A 21,484-nucleotide genomic window follows, 5' to 3' on the forward strand; every position below is an offset into this window, starting at 1 on the left:
GTAAATATCTGAGGTGTGTGCAAACCTTGCGAAGCTTGTCGATCATCTCCTCAATGCTGACGTCTCCATTCTGGGACACCTTGTTCTCCATGTTAGTGAGCCACTCGCAGAGCTCCTTATACTTCTCGTTGAAGACAGTCCACTCATTTAGCTTCTCGCTTACCTGCTGCCTCCGCAGTGACAGCTGTGGAAGAACAGCAATACATGACAAGTTAACTGCACCTCTCTGCAAAGCACATAAAAAGTGCCAACGAATGCATGGCAATTTAAAACAAAAGCTAATAAAGATCAAGAAGGCTCAAAAGGAAGCCGTTCAGACGCTTTCATTTGCATCACGCAGTGAGCGAGTGCTGTATTTCCTGTGTGTGCAGTTTATCCGCTGCACACAGGATGCCACTGTGAAAAAACGAAATCACCTTGAGGTTTCAGCTTTTCTTAACTGACTGACTGATTACATTAACTTGTCACGCTAACTGTTCCTCTCAGTGTATTCCTTTCTCAAAATTGTTGCACAATGGCACATTCAGCAAAATCGAACTACTGCTCCAACCATTTAAAAAAATGCTGAGCAACATCTACATATACAAATATATGCTTTGTATCGTATAGTGAAGATTGACATTAGTAACATTGTCTCCTGGGACTTTTAACTGTTACACAGTAAATATTGTGTAATATGTAGAATGTAGCTATAAACTAATTTTTGAGAATCAGACTTTTAGCACACAGTATATTCAGAGAATCCAAAATAGTAAGCGACTGTGCCAAGAGTTGTACCTGGTGGCAGATTTCATCCCACTGTCTATGCAGCAGCTCAATACGCTCTTGTAGGACAGAAAGGTCCTCAGCACTGATGTAACAAGAAAGTGACTCTCTCAGTAAGGTCAGATGGGCCAGATCGCCTGTCCAGCCGTCAAATGTATTTTCCAAATCCTGGAAAAACAACAGTGCCACTATAAAAACACTAAACAAGCACCTGAACAATGTAAAACATCAGCTCAACATACACTTAAATAACTCTACATATATGTCTTACACCTAGATGCACAAAGAAAAGTCAATTTTGAAAATGTTCAAGTTGTTACCTTGCAGCGGATCTGTTCAGCTTGCAGATCCTCATTGTGATCGGGAATAGGTTGAGAAAGCTGCTTTTTGAAGGCTCGAAGCTTTTCCAGTGATCCACAAATCCCTTTTTCACTCCTCTCCCAGTCCTGCGTTCAACAGATTACAAACACAGGCAAAATTACGAGTTGCTCTAGAAAGCTGTCCTCACTGAAACTACAAATAGAAGAGATTGGTGTATTATAAGGAAATCAATGTAAAACTTTATACATACAATGGAGATTGTCCATACAAATGCAAGAATTATAGGAGCCATCAAGGTATTCTGAAGTGGCCTGGAATTCAGAACATGCTAGCGTATTGTCGTTTTTACCTTTAACAGAGTGGAAAGCTCTTTCTTCTGTTGTTCCAGCCGTATGCTGGTTTGTTTCCATCGCTCCTGGACATCAGTGAGCTCTGCCTGCAGGGTCGCCTCTGCTCGGCTATCAGCTGATAAAAGCAATTGCCTGCCAGCCTCCACCGTCAAGATATAGCTGCCCTGCTGATGCTGCAGCACCTTTTCCTTCATCTGAAAAAGGAAGAAAGGATTCTTATCAAGCTACAAGCCTGTTAATTTACACAGATAACGCCCAACCCACAATTGCAGTTACATGTTTAAGGTTATCAGATATTATATTTTTGGTTTATTACATGAAGAACATCACATTGCAACAGCTTCTTAATGTTAGCTAGCCTTTGCTGTCACTGCTGTATTAATGTGTATTACAGTCAGGTTTGTCACTATGTACCTGGACCGCGTCCAGCATAGTACGCGCTTGTTGCAGAGGAACTGTATTCCCTGCCTGAAGGGTCTCTGTACGATGGGACACTTCCAAGAGCCATTTGCGCAGCTTGTCCACCATTTCTCTATACCGCTGCCACTGGCGGATGAGACCATCAATGATCCCGCGCCTTTGCTGAGCACGTCGCACTACGCCCTGCCACTGGTTACTCAGCAGAGCCAACTTCAGATTGAACTCATCTCTGTAGGTGATTTCAGAAAGACAGGAGACAAAGAAAGGCTTGCAGTGGAGTATGGTGGTAAACAAAGATCTACAGAGTAGTCGAATAGGTTTACCTGTCATCTACCTGACCCTGCTCTAACATTCTCTGCCCATCACTGATGATGGAGTGGAGGATCTGCTGCCGACTGAACATCTCAGCTTGGAATAACTGTAAGATAAAAAATATTAAATTTGTTATATGTGTTAACAAAATTAAAATATACTGCTTGAGGATCCTTTTCTTCAAATGGGCCCTAACCTCATGGGTTTTCTGCTGTTCCATTAAACTCTGGTAGTTCCCTGAAATTTCTACAGCCAGATTCTCTTCTGTTTGGACCAAGAACTCCATCCATGTTTCACACTTTTCAAGGAAGGTCTGCTGCTGCAGCAGGCATGACTGAAGCTTGCTGCAAGGAAACAAACAAAAGGTGATCTTATATCTCAGTTAGATGGGGAGAGTGGCCTTTACCGAACATTTGTACTGTTTTTTATGGTATTTGTGCCAGTCCTTCATTCATTCATTATTGTATTTATCTAACCTTGTTATTTAACAGAGTATCTTGAATTAGGATGGCTTTAAACCTTTTCAGACTGGCTTGTAATTTTCTTGTCTTACCTGAATCTCTCTGTGGTCTGTGCTGAGGCGGTGGACCAGCTTCTGTTGAGGTTCTGCACGCGCTTAATCTCAGAATCGTTAAGAGGGAGCCGGTAACCAAGCTCATTAAGACGCTCTAACTCAGGTGCCATACTGCTGAATTTCAACATGAGCCTCTGTAAAGCCCAGAAATTACAGAAACATTTCAGCTGTCGAACCAGTACGTGATATTCTGTAATTTTGTTCACCAAACTCAAAAAAGAAAACAGTAAAACAAACCTTGAGGTCCTCCATGCGGTCCTGGATGACCGTTAGGTCAGTAGAGCCATTAGGATCTTGTGCTTTCAGAGCCTCTTCAGCTTCAACTACCCAGGACCCCAGTGATCCCAGTTGATGGTTAAAGGTTTCATAGTCTTGAACTCCAGTCTAGTATAGAAGAATGCCAAAATACTGGCTTGGTAACTGATTGCCTATACAAAAAAAAAGTATGTTTCATAAATCTTTTTTTTTACCTGTAGAGCGGTGAGCTGTCTAGTAAGAGCCTGTTCCACCGCAGCTAGCCGCTGGGTGAGAGAAAGGTGATCGGACTGGATAGCAGACGCTGCTGATGTATCCACCTGCTGTTTCAGCTGCTCTCCCAGTTCTTGGAGAACTTGAAGTGAGGCCTGGACTGGAGCTTGGGACCTGAGCAACTCCTGAAATAAAACACCCATAACATTCAGGGCAATATGTCTTCATTATCAAAACTTAATCATAACATCCAACTGCACCAAACACGTGAGGGGATGTTTAATATATTAAACTTTTCCTTCATATCCATGTGGGTTTCACAATGAGGCTTTAGAAGTAAAATACTGAGGAGTTTTTCTGTTGTTGCAAGTTGCAAAGCTGTGGCTTGACTCACGCTGCATTCTTGAATCCAATCAGACACCTCATCGTCAGCAATGTCCTTGTTGCAGGTGGTCTTGAGGAGCTGATCTGCTTTTTCCTCCTGCAGCTGGATGCTGTTGCAGCTCTGCTCATAAAGCTCATTGTAGCGCTGCCACAGCTGAAGCAGTGCCTTGCTGCTTCTGAGACGCTCTCCAATCTCCTCCAGTAAGCCAGTCCATCTAAGTGCAATGACATGGTAATACGCTAATAAATGTCTTAAATTCGTTAAAGAAACACCAGTAGTAATGATAGTAATAAGCATAGCACCATGCTAATTAGGTTCACCTTGCGTTGACATCTTTCAGGGCATTGTTAAGAGAATCTGACACTGAAGGGTGACACTCCCTCAGCAGTTGGTGGGTAACAGCACCAAATTTTCTGAGACTGCTCTCCTGTTTTTCCAGTTCCCCTTGCAAATCCTTCACAGTGACAGATACAGTGGTTAATTCACCAGCAGTTAAATGATCACATTAAGAAACATACCCCTAACATTGCTACAAGATTTCAGAAACTCATATCTATACAGTTAAAGGCTTTAGTCAGTAAACATGTAAAATACACTGAATGCCCCTTTATCTTAATATACCTGCAGACTTTGCACTTGCAGATGAACAGCCTCCAGTGAGCCTGTGAGGAGGCGGAAACGAGACACAGAGTACCTTCCCTCCATCAGGTAGCCATTGATCTCCTCTGAAGCGTGTTTGTATAGAGTCCACTGGTCCAGCACTGACTTCAAGCTGATCTTTAGCTGCCCAATCTGTAGAAGGTGAAATCAAAAACATGCATCTACATCCAGTAAATTGCAAAATCAGGCCAAAGTCAGAGCACGAGAGGGATGGACAAGCGAGCATAGAATAAATGGGTCTAACCCGGGTAATAAAAAATAAACAAAAAAGAACAAGGAGATTACCAAGTGGTCCAGGTTAGCCCAGGTGTGATTGACACCTTGGAGTGTCTCCATGACGATAGCACAGGCCTCATCAGTCTTATTTTGAACAAGGGCACAGCCTTGCTCTTCGACTCGCTCCAGCTCTTTCTCTTTTTCTTTTACCAGTTCCTCCATTTCCTTTAAAAAATTGTTTTTATTTAGCAAATACAAACACAAGATGAAGGGCAAGAATATCTTAATCAGATCTACAGTACCTGGCAGTCTTTTAGAGCATTCTGCACAGATGTCAGATCCTCTATCCGGTGTTTCCTCTTCAGCCTTTCTTCTTGAGTTGCCATCCAAGACTTCAGGGCCTGAATGCTGCTCTCATAATCTAACCACATCTCCAAGAGGCTCTCAAGGAACTGGATCTTTAAGAATTTCATGCAAAAAAAAAAGTTAACTTTGGATGTTGCATTGATAAAGGACATTGGGTGAATATGCTGTTGGTTTTATTGTAACATTATCAATGATTACGTCCTCACCCTCTCATTGATGCGGCCTTGTAGGATCTGCCAGCGCCTGTTCATCGCTCCCAGACGCTCAGCAAAATCTGTTTTATCACTGCGCTTGCTCTCCACATCCTGACCACTGAGCTGCAGCACTGACTGGTTGACAAAGTCCACAGTCAGCTGCTTACAGCTTAAATCTACTCTGAATCCCTAAAGTGAGGAAACAACAGGAGATTTTATAATAAAAGATCTACAGTTAGAACCAGTAGTTGCATCACCATTATGATCAGGTTAGGAAAACTCCATGTTTAAAAATCAAAATTTTAGCTCTCAACACAAGAAGAAGAAGAATTTTATCTAGAAAAAAACCTTACTTGCAATGGCAAACCACAAAAAAACCAAAACCATTCAAACCAAAAGTTATATTTTTGATTTAATAAGAGTTCAGACCATACATGTAAACAAAAACTGTCATGAATCAATAAAAAATGCTCCACTACCTTATATTTTTGCAAATAGTCTTGAATCACACTTGATCCCACAGAACTCTTGAGGTTTTCTTCATCCTCGTCAATGACACTCTCCATCAGCGATATCCAGTTAAACAGCTCACAAATGGCATGACGGGAGGCCAGTTTTTCCATTTGGATCTAGAAAAAAAAAAAGAAACCGATATGTTGGTAGTTTAAAAACAAACTGCAATGAAAACTTTTGCATGCAAACTGGAGAAGCAGAAAGAGGTAATCCTATTTGTCCTGAAGCAGGTAAGCCTTTTTAGTCTGGCTGCATGTGACGATACCTGATGCAGCTTCTCCTGGACCACTGGGATGCGTGTGAGTAGCTCAGCCCACTGAGTGTCAATCCGTGCCAGGTCAGAGCGCAATACCACCGTGTCCACTTTCTTCAGCCGCAGCAGCTGGTTGCCCTCATTAACCACTGAGCTCTTAAGGCTAGACTTTCCCTCAACTTCTTTTGAAAATTCCTAAAAAAGAGAGAAGTGGAAAATCATCCAATCAAAACTATGTGGACCAGACTGCAGCAAAACAGTGCTACTGCAGAAGATAATAACAATATTAAACAAATACAAGTAAATTTGTAGTATATGCTACAGTTGAACTGAGGTGTTATGTTCATGCCTACAACTGCCATTAAGTGAGGCAGCTGGTTGGCCAGCAAAAACAAAACAAATCAACCAAATTGATTGTCTTTGGCCTCACAAGGAAAGCAGAGAGATGATCTCTGACTGTTTCCAGCTCCTGTGGCACTAACACCGCCTGCGTGTTCCAAAACTCCAGACGCTCCAGAGCAGACTGCAGCCATTCGCTCATCTCTCCACACTCCCTTTGATACCTAAAGAAAAAACAATTGAAATTAGACCGTGCACTCATTTACCGGATATTTATATCCAAAGCCTAAGAAACAGTCCTTATTTTTGAAGTCTTTCTGACCTGGTCCAGTGTTTCAGAATAGCCTCGAGGCGTTGTAACTCCTTGTTGACCTTGGCAGCGTTGTTGAGCCAGTGTTCCCCCAAGAGTGCGAGCTGATTCTCCAGCGAGGGGCAGCACACTGACAGTAACAGATGTTTACCTTCATCCAACACCTGGTAGAGCTTGTGCTGGTGCTCCGCTAGTCTCCCCTTCAGACCCTTTGCAAAGAAGAAGAAGAAAATGTGTTTCCAGCTAGATAAATATATTTTTCTACTTTGCAGCAAAGACAGGAAGCCCATTTTGACTTGAACCTTTCTTTAAAGCTTAATCAGCATGTAAGAGAATTTAAGTGGCTTCTTCCTTTGTCACAGCTAAACAATTAGCCCGATGTAGTAAATTTACACCTGAGCTCATGTGACATTGTACCTGGTATAATGATATTCTGTCAATAAGCCTTTCTTCAGTTTCTTCAACCAGACCAACAGAAGGAATACTTTCTTCAACAGCCTCCAGATGTTGGTTCAGACTCTGGTAGTCCTGCACCAAACGGCACCAAGTCTGAAAATAAACATTATTATAAATAAATATTTAAAATTCAGTAGTCTGACAAGTACATCTTTGCTCTTTTAATCAGCACACTTGTTACTATGTAACTATAATAATATTTTTTTAACTTTACCATTAATTTGATTTTTTGTCCTACAGTACAACTCCAACTCTCATAGCTACCAACTTTAATATGTAATTTTTTTCAAGGTAATTAAAAGGCTTTTAAAAATGTGTTTATATAGCTAGTGATGTTCTAATATATAACATTTAAAAACTAAGTAAATGTCTTTCATTAAACATGTCATATCTATTATATCTACATGTAATAAGATACAGTTAAACCAACCACACTTGGAACTGGTCACAAAATTATCCGTTATCAGAATTTTTGTGACTATGTTAACCTTCCTTTTACACAAATATGGCATATATACTCCTTCACCTACCTCTAGGATACACTCCAGTTCAACTCCTTTACTGTGTGCCTCTTTGAGGACTCTCTGAGCCTCAGCTAGTGTCTCTTCCAAGGCTTGGTTTTCTTTGGGAAGCATCAGGCCACTGATCTTCCTGAAGTATGTTTCCGTTAGAATCATATGGGACTCTAGACCCTGGAAGAACTCCTAAAAGAGGCCAGAAACAAAGACGATCAGCTCTATTTGTCTCCTGCATCACAACAAATTGGGTTCAACACGTAACCTTGTTGATTCTTTAAGCCTAAAGGATTTAGCAGGTGACTATACTTTATGTTTGTCCAGGTGATTCTGGACTTCCTCCACAGAGCTGGCAATAATTCTCTGATCGGCAGCCATCTTGTCTTTAGCTGTGTCCACCAGGTCTTTCAGGTCCTGCAGAGCACGTTCATACTGCTCCTTCAGTGCCATGTTCTGGTTCAGCCCACTGCGCCGGGAACCCACTGTCATCACCAGCTCCTCATAAGAATCCTGGAAAAACACAAAAAATCAGTTTCCGGTTGTGCATCTTTTGAATTTGACGGTAATTTCTTCACTGTACATTCAGAAGTAAAACCAAATTGATGATTTCTCCATGAGCCATCAATCATGTATGTTACCTGTAGTTTGAGCAGTTTGTTTGTTGAGATCTGATCCGCGTGCAGTGCTGATCCTCTGGTTTTAAGTTCTGTGATTCTTTGTTCAAAGTCTTTCAGGCTCTCCTCTGCACTGGCAATGACCTGAGAGAAACCGATTAGATGTATTAAAGACATTCACAGTAATGTTCTTGTTTTCTGCAAGCTTTAATGGAAGATGGTTAAAGCTTCAGGAGGAATATTAGTCAACTCTTGCATTACCTCCAGTTGTTTTGACGCTGGTCTATCCATTGCTCCAGCTAGGGCTTGCAGTATCTGGCATTTGGTCTCAATTAAAGCAGTTTGAAGAAGCTGCAATTCAGTCTGTGTAAGACACGAGGTCATTTATAGGAAATTAAGACAAAATGCAAGCATGTCTGGTTTCATAATATAAAGATATAAATGTTGTTTCCTATAGGCTTGTCTTTGTCTTCTGCAACAGTGGCTTAACTTAATAAAAAGAAGCATTTCCCCAGCGGCTGTCTCTTTAAATCGTCAAACATTAAAGGGCTTGAAAAACAAAAAGCACAATATGAGGCAAACCTGATAGGATGTGAGTTCATGTGCTCTGCTCCTCATTTGGTCACAGCGTTGTCCCAGAGCACAACCCAGAGCTCCTAATCTCTCTTTGAGGCAGTTAAGGTTGTCTTCCAAAAGTACTCGTTCTTCGTGCCTTAACGCTGAAGATGAAGTGAGCAGAGTTTGGCTGAGCTTCACCTCCTCCGTCATATGCCTCACATCGTTCTCCAAGGTCTGCAGAAGAGGTCAGAATCATCAGCTTGATTTATACTAAATAATTACAAGGTGAAATCTGTAATATGGGAAAGCATTTTGATTGACGGTGTAACACTGCAGTTAAAATGACATAGCTTTATTTTTATGCACCAGCACCATGCTTCCCACCCAGAACTTTAGCCGCATGCTGGTGTAGACGTTACCATTTAACCCTTCTGATCCTGTGATTTATTCATTTCAGATTTCCTGCAATATTTACTGAAGCTCCACAAATAAGGCCAATTGTACCTCCTGCTTTTGTAGCTGGGTCTCTGCATTTTCAGCCAGCAGCACTGAGCCAGAGAAGACGTTGTTCTCCACATTATCCAGCCAGGAGGCGGTGGATGACACAGCTGTGTAGAGCTGTTGTTCCATCTGCGCCACCTGTGTCTCACCACCACCAGGCTACATACACATGTACATGGGAAGAATGTACGTTTTCATTGAGACCACATGCTTGAAATAAAAAGTCGCATTTCCAACATTGCATTACAATATAATAACAGATATGCTAAACCTGCGGGGTGACGTCTTCTACTGTTTGCCTGAAGCTATCGTACAGAGTCTTCAGAGAGGACCTGTCAGCCTGGGTGTCTCCTTTAAACACCGGCCCAGATGTGGACACACGGGAAGCTCTCGAAAAAACCTAAAGGACAAAAAATACATATTAAACACTCTGATTTTTTTTTTTCTATTGAGTGTATGCTAACAGGAATTAAAAACACAGGGATATGTACTGGCTGCTTGTGGTCCTGCTCCAGGGTTTTCTGCAGGAGCTGGAGTTTAGTTTTGAGCTCCAGTCTCAGACTCTCCCATCTCTGCCTCATCTGCTCCCGCCCAGCCTGCGTTTCCCTTTCAGCCAAGGCTGCCGGTGAAAATGGTTCTGTCATACTGCAGGATGACAGAGAATAAATTAGTGCTCTGTTACATTACTTACATTTATATTCTGCCATAAGAATGAACCTCATACATATACTTCATATTTTATTATTCAGTTAATTATTATTCATGTATAATATAACTGTTATTAAGAGACCTGGCACTGCTGGGTGAAGCCTGCAGGATGAGGATCTCCTCTCCTCTGCTGGCAACTGACTGAAGAAGCTTTTTCTGCTCTGCAAGCTGCTCTTCCAGTTCCTACAGTAGAAAACAAGCAACAAAACAACAGTGTTAGACTGTATGTGGCATCACAAAGAAACATTTATGAAGTTATTTATACAAATGCTTGTTAGACCCTTAGGGATACACATGTTTTGGTGAGAAGCACATATTTTTGGCTCCTGTGGGGACATGTCATTTATTGCACACTCACTCCTTTTTACATTCAACTCACAGATGAGGACTGACCCAAAAGACAAATTAAAGTTTGTCATCAACATTAGGATAAGAACATTTATTGTGCATTCCTGGGTAATAGTCAAAGAAATCCAATGACAAACTATGTAAGAACGTGTATTTAAGTCTATACTGAATTTAATGAAGGTTAAAAAAAGAAAATCACCTTCTGTCTCTGAAGACTGTCTTGGTGCTGTTGGGTTCGTGTGGTTCGGGCCTGGGCCAGCCAATCTTGTACACTGGGACTCTGAGAGAGGCTGGAGTCTGATTCACTGTCTTCCTGCTCCTGCAGAGAACCCTGTCGGATCAGAAAGTTAGATATAAGACAAATGCTTCAGAAAAAGTAGTATTATCAAATACAACAATTCAAAATTTACATGTGCATTTGTTGTAGACCCATTGCTGATAAATACACCAGTGCAAACTTTGCAAATATGGTAGTCACAGTGAGGACCAAACACAGAGTCAAATATTCTGCACTACATGCACACACATTAGCAGATGACAACATTTAGCCCATGCAGCAACCTCACCTGGATGTTACTCTGTTTGTCCTGTAGCATCCTCTGCAGCTCCAACAAACCACCCTTCAGTGTGCGTAACTTCCTCGCCAAATGTTCAGCTTCCTCTCTAGTGTCTGTGCGGCCTCCCCGCAGCAAGTTCTCACTGTGAACTGACAGCTCTGAGAGGGCCAGCACCTTCTCTTCAATCTCCAGCAGCATGTTCTGCAGCAGTAGGAGGAGAGACGCCAGATCAAACATCGTGTTTCACCGCCTACAGGAGCTCCTCCATCTACACGACAGACTCTCCAGCTATGGATGAACCCCCTTCACCAGCAGCTTTCCCTGTCCAAAGGACAGGGACGGCTCTCATCCTTGGCCCACCTCTTCGGCCTTGCCTCCTGTGCAACATATTACCGCTAATCCTTCAGGCTCCGTGCTCTTCAGCATACATGCTCCCCCTCAACTTACAAACCAGTTTGTCTGTGTAGAACACCATTCTAATTCCAGACCAGCTGTCAGTGCCCATCAGTAAAGATTATCCAGATGTTTAAAGAAACATTTGTTTTTTGATATTACTGACATTCCTTTGCAATCGTTAGAGTCTGCATGTTATTCTACAGCAGAGAATCGCTTCCCACCCTGCTATCCTACACTCCCTGTACTCTAGGATTCCCCTACTTGGATATTCTAGCAGCTTTGTCCCGAGCACCAATCCAGGTAGCGAGCTCTGACTACACAGCCCTAGGCTTCTAACATGCCCCTGTCGCACAGAGAAATCTGCATAATCTGCTTAAGACTAGTGCTACAGTCACTTAGGTCCAGCCATGTGAAGGTCCCTATTACTCCTCTAATACGCTTGTTTACTCACTGAAAGGCCCCTGACCCCCTGAAATGATCCATGTGTAATAAGGACAAAATACTGAAAGATGAGACGTAGGTAAAAATCCACTGACAAATCTGATTTGCACTAGTGTGCTCAGAAAAAAATCCCTGAGCATCTAAAAAGTAATCCCAGACATCCACCTGTCATTTCTGAAAATTTCCTGTGACATGCATTATTAATTAACCCCACATTTATATTCACAAATCCATTAATATTCTCAAGTACAGCAGTGTTTGAGGCTGCATTACTGCAGGTGAACAGCAGGGGGAACTCTTACTTGACATTCAGCCAGTTGATTCTCCATATCTGTCTCCTCTGGAAGTTTAGGTTCAAGGAGGGACAATACAGCACTGCGCATTTTGCCCAACCACTGGTCCAGTTCATCTGCCTGGGTGTGATAGAGCTGTACGGCCTGTTCCTGAAGCTGACCCTCCAGGCGGTCACTGACACGCTCCTGAAGGATGCCACATCCAATTTGAGTTATTATAACAACTTTCTAAGTTGGTATTCGAGAAATAACGTTTGATTAATTAATAAAACAACTATTTCTACTATTTGATATGATTTTCGCAAAAAATACCTCTAATAATTGTTGTTTCCCTGAGGCTTTCATGTGGATGGTGGCCATCCTCTCAGCTAACACAGCAAGGGAGGACTGCATGGCCAGCTGGTCAGCCATGTCTGAGTCCACAGCATCAGTGGCCAAATCTTCCGTGAAGCTTGTCTGCAGCCGGTCTATTTCTTCCTGCGCACTCTGAATCTCTTCTATCAGACCCTTTACAAAACAACCAAAAGTTAGCCTACTCAGTTTACAAGCAAGAACTGAGATAGTGATGTAATGTTTACACAAAATACCATAATCCTATAAAAATAATATTAAAGATTCAAAACAAGGTGATAAATACATCTTCGACAAGTCTGACTTTCCTCAACTCAGCTCTCTAATCTTCACAATATGCAAGCCCTTTCTGTATGTGACAAACCTTATGTGCCTTTATGTGGCTATCCGGACTTTTATCTCCCTCCAGAGGCTCACTGAGTTTGGCTTCTAACGCCTCCATCTTGGAAGAGATTGATTGGAGTGAACCCTGGTAATGCTGCTGCTTCTCGAGAGCTTCATACAAAGATCTTTGCTTCTCACTGATCTGTAAGACAAAACAGAGTATAAAAAAGGTCTGAAATACCATTCATACACTAGTAATGATAACCATTAACAAGGAATAATCAAATACCAAATTCATAACATTGTTTCTAGTTGCTGAAAATAGTGTTTTATTAAAAAATGTTCAAATCTACGTGCTCGTAATCGACATTTTTTATTAAAAAAGCATGAAGATGAAGACTTTCACATACCACATTCTTTAAACTCTCCCAGGAGCGCTGCAGGTCATCTAAGTTGGCCACAGACTCAAAGGTTGGGTCATACAGTTCTTGAATGGGAGCTCTTGTGAGTGTCCCTCGTCCCATCTAAAGGGAAATTTAAAGGGTGTCATCAGAAGTTATGTTATTAAATGGATAGTAACCAGACAGAAATACTTGCACGAAGATGCAAATCTAATGTCATCTACACTACACAAGAGAATCTTTTTACTCAGCAACTTCGAACAAAAAGAAGAGAGAAGGCTGAAACCTTGGTTACAGTTGCTTCAGTGTGAGTTATGGGAGAAGGAGAACGGCACACAGGAGGAGAAGAGATCTCGCTGTTAGTGCCCTCCTCACCAGACTCCTCAGTTACAGGTGACAGCAGGGTGTGACAGCGTCCAGCTGTCATCTGGCACACCATGCAGGAAAACAGAAGAGCAGACATGCAAGGTAAATCGGAAAAGATGATGCATAGGAAAGGCGTAGATAAAAGTAAAAGCTCCACAATAGACCTGTCAGGAGCGAATTAAAGAAAAATATCCGGGCTATGCTAAAGCTTTAAACAGTAGAATAGGTCAACATATTTGTTTATTATCCAGCACAAACTTTATAGCCATCAGCACATTATGTTGTGCATGATGTTCTCTTACCACGACAGCTTGAGCTGCAGATTTCTTTGATTTCTCCCCATCCATCTCCTGGAGATCCTCAGGCAGACCCTCTACATCAGTCACTGTCAGGAGCATGGTGGCGTGCTTGGCCTTCACTGCCAGCATTTTGCATTTTGAGTTGAGTGAGGCGATTTGCTCCTGGTAACCTTTGATCTTTTGGGCAAGTTCCTAGTCAAAAATACAAAATACACACAGCAGTTATGGGTTACATATAAAGCTCAGTATGAAAGACAAGCAGATATCAGGATTTTTTTAATCAAAATAACAAATACAGCAGTGAATACAGCACATGTTCACACAGTAGGCTCCTGTTTTTCTTAAGAAGAAAGACGGGCAAAGTGAAAGAGTTAAAGTACTGTACTTCATGGTGTAGGATCTGGGCTTGCAGTTCCTGGATGTTGTTGGTGGGGATTGGTCTGTCCTGAATGACCCGGTGCGCTTCCTCTATCAGCCCCTGTAGATCTCTGACTTCCTGTTCATACTGCTCGTACTGCACCACTGCCTCCTGAAAAAAGTGAAGTGAAATAAGTTTTAATATTACATAATTCGTTAAATCTCAGAATGTAAAAAGAGTAAACTTTTCAAATCCAGTGCGTATTAAAAATTGAAAGAAACTTTGGTTACAACTTTGAAAGGACTCAAAACACACCTTAAAGGTGTCAAGTAACTTTCTATCAGTACCCAGCATTGTTGCATATTTTCTGTGAATACAGTGTTGACGTTATTGTGCTGCAGCAGCAGCGTCCCCCTGTACCTGTAAGATGTTGCACTGCTGAATGGCTACATGCTGCAAGTGACTGGCTTCTTGCTGCAGGCGCAGAGCTGTGCGACAGATAGCAAGGTTAGGCATCACCTCCTCTGGGACCTGCAGTGCACTCTGACACAGCTGCACGGCCTGAACCTGCTGCTTGAAGCTCTCCATATCCGCCAGCAGACGCTGTAAAAATGTAAAGTTAATATTGTATGAAAATGTTTAAAATACACAAGATGAAAAGTGAACATTTGAGGCTCTTTATTAACAATAAATAAATAAAAGGCATTCATATTTGTTGGTTACCTGTCTCTGAGCCAGCTGTTCTTTGAGGCTCTGGCGTGCCAACTCTGGTGAAGTCAGTGTAGCTTGGACCTGCTCCAGAGCAACATGGAGGGCCTTCACTTCATACTCCAGGGCTTCCATACTCTGAAGACAGACGTCCATAAGATAATTTTCACAAAGTGCTACGAGTATTAATGCTCCTTTGGGTAAATTCTACTAGTAAAACATGATTTTAAACTAAAATAGAGATTATCAAAAATCTTAACAAGTGAAACAAAAACAAAATCTTTTATTTTTCTGTACCTTGTCTGCATCCTGCAGACTCTGCAGTCGTGTCTTGATGCTTTGCTGAAGCTCCTCGGTGTGTCGACTGAGCTCACAAACCTGCTGGCTCATAGACTCGACCTGCAGCACCTCAGATAGAAGCTCTACTTTCTCTGCCATGGATTCAAGGTCCCCGTGGAGCTCTCGAGACTCACGCAGGACAGCCTGAGTACAGAAAGAGAAAGGTTAGTGGTCACAGCATTGTTTCGTACAACAGCTAACTTTGCCATAGACAAAAAAAACAGAACCCATTTATGACTAAATGTGACCACGTTTACGTGTATATGCATCAATCCAGCTCAAGCCATGTCCACCCATTTAGATTTTGCTTTTTTAGAGAGACTAATAACACTTTAAAAAACACGCCAACTCACCTGGTACATCCGTATCTGTTCCTGCAGATGAACAGAGGAGTTCCAGATGATGTTTGCCCTCACCAGGCTTTTGGCTTTTTCTGACCACCTCACAATGAAGTCCAGCATCTCATTATACTCATCTAAATAACAGACAGCCTGAAAAGCCACAATAAGAAAATGTAAACTCTCTTTACCTTTATTACTATGTTGGACTTATATAACTTATTGTTATATAAAGGTTTACAAACAAACCTTTTTGAGCCAGTTGTTTCTACAGTCTGCTAGTCTTGATGTGTGATGATGCATTTCTGACAGCTTGCTGATGGCATCACTTAGCTGTTTGGCCAGCAGGGGGTTTCTGCGGCCAAACTCTTGTACAGCTGCATCGAGCTCTGCAAGAGTGCGACCGCAGGTATCCAAGTCTTCAAAAAGACTCTGAGAAAAAAAATCGGTGCATAAAAGTTTATATCAATCATTGTTCTCAATGAAAAAAAGTGTAATTTTAGAGTTTCCTTTATCAACAACACATAAAATACGATCAAACACAAAGTAAGCATTCTACCTTGACCTCTTCTTTGGCATGGTCAACATCAGGAGATTTTTCCTTAAATTTAGTGGAGATGGCTTTGAGTTTCTCTGACATGTCATGGATTCTGGAGCTGAAGTCCTCCTTTATTTCTCTGGTTTTCTGATTTTCTCTCTCCTTGGAAAGAACCTGGAAAATAGATGAGAAAAGAAGTGACAGAAGTGACAAATGCTACAAATATGACCGATGCCCATTGATGTCTAGTTTATATTCAGGGCTGTGTGTGTTGTAGAGTACCTGATCCTCAATAGCACCCAGAGCAAGTGAGACCTCTGCTAGTTGCATGGAGATTTCTGAAGGGAGTATAGTGTAGAGGTCCAGGTACTTGCTCTGTTGTTGCTCTGCTAATTTATCCACATTCTGACGATAAGTGATCACATCTCCATGCACAACCTATGCGCAATAAAGAGAAGACCTATTTAGCCTTTTTTGGCATCAAACACTTTCACTGATATTGGCCATTAGAGAACAGAATATTTTGGAGACTTAGTCGAGGTATAGTGTGAGCAACAGTGTTCTTTTCAGACATATTTAATTCACAAATTGGACATTTCTCTGTGTAGACGACAGATTTTAGATGGCAGATATACCTCAAGCTCCTGCAACAGAGAATCAATGTCTGGAGTGGGATTGAGAAGAAGTTCCCTGGTCTCCTGTATCCAGGCTTTTACAACACTAAGTTCCTTCTCCACTTCCTCTCTGTCCCTCAGCTCCTGAGCTGCCTGAGCTCTTTTGGTCCTGGACTGTGTCAAAAGGCTGAAGACAAATAGATAATTAATTCATCTTATATTCTGAACAGCAACATAGATCGCACTTTTTCATCTCTGATCGCTACAGATGGACTTGTTTAAAGTTTCTCATCCTCCTACCTTTCCATTCGGTCTTGTACAGCTCTGATCTCCTTCAGGCTGGGCAGCTCATCTTGTCCATTTGTTGGTGAAGGCACTTCCACATCATGCAGCAGACTGAGTGCGTACTGGCGCAGCAGCATCAGGGATGACAGTTCCCGCTCCAAGTCTTGGCTCAACAAGTCATGCTGGTCTAACAGAGACTGCAGAGTGGCTTTGGAAGCCTTCTCCACAGCACTGTCAGGGAAACGACTTTGGAGCTCATCGCAGACCGCTTTAACCTTCACCATCTATATAAAGAAACATAAGTATAGATGTTTTCTACTGCAAATCTTTATTTTTCCATACTTAGCAAAATATTATTTCTCCCCATTGGCTGCAGTGTACCTTCTCTCTGAAAGTCCTCCATTCCTGTGCGGTGTCCTCAAGTACTCTCTCCCGTCCCCGTGCTACACTGCGTAATCGTGTCCACCGCTGCCACACAGTGGTCATGGAGCGACTGATGGTGGCCTTGCTGGCGTCACTCCCCACCAGCTCCAGCTGAGCTGCCTGTTCCTCTAAACCACTCAGCTTCTCTTGGAAGCCATTCACCAGAGATACAAGGGACTGAAAAAATTGAAAGAATGTCAGTAGCATGAAGCATTCACAGAAGCACCACCTATTGAATAAAATAATATTATAGGCTATCATACTCTGTGACTGCCTAGCTTGTCTTCAGCCTCTTGGCTTGTGGCTGCCTTTGCAGTAGAAAATTCAGTCAGTTTCTTCTCAGCCTCATTCATAAGCTCAATGACAGTCTGCCTTGCTTCCTGGTATGACTTCCACTGGGCCACACAGCTGAGAAAAACAGAATATATTCAAGTATAAAGTACCACTATAAAAGACCAACAATAAACTGCAGATAAAGGGCAGATTGCATGATCGGACTCTTTTCTTATTACCTGTGAAGGACTTCCTGGTGACACTGGAGCTGATCTCGAACCTCCACGCCTCTCTGCTTTGCCGACTCCACACTCACCCGTAGCTGCTCTTTAGCAGTAGGGTTGACCAGTTTCTCCAGCTGAGGAAGGAGGGTTTGCAGTTCCTCTAGGTGGCTGAGAAACTCCTGCTCTGTGGCCATGATATCTGCCTGCTGCCTCAGACACTCTTCATAGTTCTCCACATCCACACCCAAGCTAGCTTGCTGCAGGAAAGATACGGCATCTTCGAGCCACTCGCACGCTGCTTGCATCCTGAAGTGGTATTTCTGACACAACACCAAGGCTTCCTCCAGAGTAATCTTAATCAAAAAAAATCAAATGAGAAAAATATGAAAAGGAAACGTCGATCTAATTCACTGAACAGCTAACAACTTCAAAAATGAAACATTTACATTCACTAAAGATGTTCCCACCTGTTTGGCAGTCAGTGCCTTCTGAACATCTGCCTGTAGCTTTGCCATTTCTTCAAGACTTGTATCTACGTGGGCTGGGACAAGCTCATTGGCACTGATAAACTCCTGCTTTTCCCTGCTGCTGAGAGCAGCCACAATTCTCAGCCTGGACTGCACTTCTTCTTGCATGATTTGCTGCTTCCTGATCTCCTCCTGGACCTTCTCCACCCTGACATCCACAATCACAGCACAGTCAAGATCATCCCTGACTAGCTGCAGCCAGTCCAGGGTCCTTTTCATCTCCGTCTCAAAGTCTTTGCTTTGGATAAACCTGTTCTCACATTCTTCGATCAGCTCCCCTACTGCAGCTTGTAAGGATTGCAGCTCCTCTTGCCAGAGCACCACTTGCTCTTTCGAGGCATCATGGGCTGCTTGGTCCACACGAGGAGCAAGAGTGTCCATCTGCTCCATGAGTCTTGACAAATGAGAGTTGGCGCTCTGGAGACTCCCTGCCAGAGCATGGTAGTTCTTTAGCCTCTCCTCAGCAGACTGCGTTTCTGCATTCACTTTAACCAGCTGCTCTTTTGTGGCCTTTAACTCAGAGTCAACCTGCATAGCCATCGCCTTGTGGTCCTCAAACGACTCCAAGGTTTCGTCCAGATGCTCCACTTTCTGTTCCACCAACCTCTTCAGTCCATTGTACAGGCTCACGAGCTGGGTCATTTCCTCCGGGCGCCACGGCTGGCCAGTGCTACGAAATCCCTCTTTCTTCTGGTTCAGTTCACTCACTGCTAGACCCAGGTTGCTCAGATCTTTCTGAATTGCTTTGTAATCACTCTGCAGGCTGACAACTTCTTCTGTTTGCAAGCCTACCGGCTGAGTCCCCAGATTATTATACTGTTCCTCAAGTTCTTTCAGTGCTTTGTGAGTGATATCTATGAAAGACTTGTACTCGTTCCTTGTAATAATGGCCTGCTGGATTTTCTCCTGTTTCTCTTTGGCTAGTGCTAATATGCTGTTATACTGCTGAGGAAGGGTGTTAAGTTTTTCATCTAAATAGCAGTGGTCAACTTCATTCAGAGTCGGCAATATTTCCTGGCCAGCTCTTTGGACAATTAGGAGGAGGTTCTCATACTCAATTGCCTGCTCAACTATTTGTTGATACTTCAGCAACTGTGCTTCCAGTTCAGCATCTCCAACCATCAAGTTTATTTCAGGAAAGGTGACTATATCAGCTTGCTTCAACCACTGGCATATTTTCTCTAAATCAGCCTTGAAATACTTCCTAGAGATAAGCACTTTTTCAAGTTCTTGAAGTTTCTGGCCACATCTATGAAGGGTTTTGTCAAAGATACTTTGCAGCTCCTGCAGCTTTGTGAGAATCTCATTCCTTTCTTCCTCACTCGCATCCCTCATCAGGTCTCTCCCCTGAGACCAGAGGGATGTCAGCTCGCTCTGATAGGCCTTCAGACTGCTCTGGATGTTGCGACAGGTTCTGACCTGCTTGGCTAGGTCATCAGGTAACAAAGCAATGTACTCTTCTGCCTGAGCCTTCTTCTCATTCTGTTGGACCCAGGAGATGGACTGACTTACAGCCATCAGGAACTGTGTCCTCTCAGTAAAAGCTTTGCTGAGGTGTTTTCTGCGCTGCGTCACCTTCACACTCAAAGATTCTACCTCAGATTGTGTGTCGGAAATCAGCTGCTGCAGATGCTGTCGTTCACTGAGGCCCAGCCGCGCTAACACCCTGTCAGCGTCGGCCATGGCCTGAGCCAGGAGGAGCTGCTTCACCTCCAACTCACTGCAGATGCTCAGGTGATCAAAGAGAAAGCTCTGAGCTAGCTCAGGAGGAGGACTCATTTTCATGGCCTCAGACAGGGCAGGCTGCTGCTCTTCAGCCCAATCTCGAGCCTCTTTCAGACGGGCCTCCACTTGATGCATATCCTCTAGGGTCACGACTGAGTCTTGGATTTTTCTTTCAATTAGGTTTTGCATCTGAGACCACCGCTGCTCAAAGTGGCTGATCTGCTCTTTAACCAGCTCTTTGTCATCCAAGTTCAAATGCTGGATGACTTTCTGTTTCTGATCCTTGAGGTCCTCAAGAGTGCCTTTTTGCTCTTCAAGAGTTATTGCAAGCTTCCTCAAGGCCTCCAAATGCTGAGATGAACTTTCGGCATCCGTTCTGTGAACACACACACAAAAAAACATTTCCTTAAATTTGTGGACACATAAAGATTACATTTTCTTGATTACGGAGCTGAAATTCAACTCTAGGAAAAAAACTCTATTTTTGATGAACAATTATTCTCGACAGTTTCTGCCCAGAAGACAATATTTACCTCCCAAGTTAAATGTAAATTTAATTTTCAAAAGCTGTGTTATTCCTGAATTGAAGTATAGTTCATATAAAAACACACCTGGCCAAATTGTCCCACTCTTTGGACACCTGTTCAAACAGCACCTCCACTGCAGCGATACACTCATGGTATTCTTTAGACCTCTGCAGATCTTCCTCTCTCTGGCTCTGGAGCTTGTTGGCCTGGTGACAGAGCTCGAGCCAGGAATGGCTCAGACGGTCAAGCTCTGCATGCTCTGGAGACTCTTGGGCGCCTGTTAATCTGCTCACGGTTTCAGTCATCTTGGTCAGGATACTCTGCTTAGACTGAAGTTGCTGGCTGCATTCCTGAGTGAGTATAGGGAATGGTCACCGGAAATACTTCCAAATACCAAGCAGATCTCACTTTAATCCCATCAAAACCCAGGCCACAAATGTTGCAATCACAAGGGAACAGATCAAGATTCACTGTGCTGTATGGTTAAAAAGCAAGTGAAAACATACAGTAAAACCTAATTTAGAAATATAAGTACAGAAGCAAGGGATACTTGATAGTTATTATTGAAAAAGAGTAAACCTATCTGTGCATTAATGAAGGACTGATGATTATGATAGTGTATCCTACCTTGGCTTGTGACAGCATGTTTTGTGCTATCTTGGTCTCCAGCTCTGCTGGCCTTCTGGAGAGGCTGAGAAGCTGCTGCTCCATGTCCTGGAACAGGCTGGTTAGGTCTTGCTTCTGTTCCTTGATCTCTCTCCAGCCCTCTGAAAGCTCTTGAGCACTGGACATCCGTTCCTCTATCTGCACAAACACATGGTAAATCTTTCTATGGTCAGTACAATACTTGCAAGATGATTCATTTTAAAGTGTATATGTGTCTGCACTAGCACACTGCATGCCTTATTAAAGCATATACTGAGTAATTGCTTAATTAACAGCCAAGTTGCTTTAGTATGCTACAATATTTTGCACTTGGTCTGAAGTTCTTCAACATACCAAAAAAATTGGTCGAGCTTATTGCAAAATAG

General features: G+C 42.7%; 1 protein-coding gene across 11 annotated transcripts in view; it reads right to left on the reverse strand.

The window, feature by feature from the left end:
- syne1b (spectrin repeat containing, nuclear envelope 1b) overlaps positions 1-21,484 on the reverse strand; it is a 75,263-nt gene that overhangs the window by 11,264 nt on the left and 42,515 nt on the right. For all 11 annotated transcript variants that reach the window (XM_026152602.1, XM_026152610.1, XM_026152611.1 and 8 more), the window contains 54 exons: positions 21,081-21,257; positions 20,538-20,803; positions 18,142-20,302; positions 17,690-18,027; positions 17,441-17,585; positions 17,136-17,354; positions 16,770-17,038; positions 16,491-16,656; positions 16,138-16,293; positions 15,877-16,029; positions 15,567-15,749; positions 15,333-15,470; positions 14,938-15,123; positions 14,656-14,778; positions 14,353-14,535; positions 13,960-14,103; positions 13,578-13,766; positions 13,196-13,336; positions 12,919-13,032; positions 12,549-12,710; positions 12,146-12,340; positions 11,843-12,019; positions 10,713-10,904; positions 10,346-10,477; positions 9,881-9,981; positions 9,582-9,735; positions 9,362-9,490; positions 9,094-9,249; positions 8,614-8,823; positions 8,293-8,394; positions 8,056-8,175; positions 7,727-7,927; positions 7,433-7,606; positions 6,864-6,995; positions 6,459-6,655; positions 6,228-6,360; positions 5,810-5,992; positions 5,511-5,660; positions 5,044-5,220; positions 4,774-4,929; positions 4,541-4,696; positions 4,217-4,387; positions 3,916-4,049; positions 3,605-3,809; positions 3,213-3,395; positions 2,980-3,126; positions 2,722-2,876; positions 2,365-2,512; positions 2,180-2,274; positions 1,851-2,085; positions 1,436-1,630; positions 1,086-1,211; positions 778-933; positions 26-184 (listed from right to left, as the gene is read on the reverse strand). In XM_026152602.1, coding sequence (XP_026008387.1) covers positions 26-184; positions 778-933; positions 1,086-1,211; positions 1,436-1,630; positions 1,851-2,085; positions 2,180-2,274; positions 2,365-2,512; positions 2,722-2,876; positions 2,980-3,126; positions 3,213-3,395; positions 3,605-3,809; positions 3,916-4,049; positions 4,217-4,387; positions 4,541-4,696; positions 4,774-4,929; positions 5,044-5,220; positions 5,511-5,660; positions 5,810-5,992; positions 6,228-6,360; positions 6,459-6,655; positions 6,864-6,995; positions 7,433-7,606; positions 7,727-7,927; positions 8,056-8,175; positions 8,293-8,394; positions 8,614-8,823; positions 9,094-9,249; positions 9,362-9,490; positions 9,582-9,735; positions 9,881-9,981; positions 10,346-10,477; positions 10,713-10,904; positions 11,843-12,019; positions 12,146-12,340; positions 12,549-12,710; positions 12,919-13,032; positions 13,196-13,336; positions 13,578-13,766; positions 13,960-14,103; positions 14,353-14,535; positions 14,656-14,778; positions 14,938-15,123; positions 15,333-15,470; positions 15,567-15,749; positions 15,877-16,029; positions 16,138-16,293; positions 16,491-16,656; positions 16,770-17,038; positions 17,136-17,354; positions 17,441-17,585; positions 17,690-18,027; positions 18,142-20,302; positions 20,538-20,803; positions 21,081-21,257 — 11,049 coding nt within the window. The remainder of the gene's footprint in view (positions 1-25; positions 185-777; positions 934-1,085; positions 1,212-1,435; positions 1,631-1,850; positions 2,086-2,179; positions 2,275-2,364; positions 2,513-2,721; positions 2,877-2,979; positions 3,127-3,212; positions 3,396-3,604; positions 3,810-3,915; positions 4,050-4,216; positions 4,388-4,540; positions 4,697-4,773; positions 4,930-5,043; positions 5,221-5,510; positions 5,661-5,809; positions 5,993-6,227; positions 6,361-6,458; positions 6,656-6,863; positions 6,996-7,432; positions 7,607-7,726; positions 7,928-8,055; positions 8,176-8,292; positions 8,395-8,613; positions 8,824-9,093; positions 9,250-9,361; positions 9,491-9,581; positions 9,736-9,880; positions 9,982-10,345; positions 10,478-10,712; positions 10,905-11,842; positions 12,020-12,145; positions 12,341-12,548; positions 12,711-12,918; positions 13,033-13,195; positions 13,337-13,577; positions 13,767-13,959; positions 14,104-14,352; positions 14,536-14,655; positions 14,779-14,937; positions 15,124-15,332; positions 15,471-15,566; positions 15,750-15,876; positions 16,030-16,137; positions 16,294-16,490; positions 16,657-16,769; positions 17,039-17,135; positions 17,355-17,440; positions 17,586-17,689; positions 18,028-18,141; positions 20,303-20,537; positions 20,804-21,080; positions 21,258-21,484) is intronic.

Source organism: Astatotilapia calliptera, chromosome 19 (genome assembly GCF_900246225.1).
Source record: "Astatotilapia calliptera chromosome 19, fAstCal1.2, whole genome shotgun sequence".
In the NCBI taxonomy this organism is placed as follows: Eukaryota; Metazoa; Chordata; class Actinopteri; order Cichliformes; family Cichlidae; genus Astatotilapia; species Astatotilapia calliptera.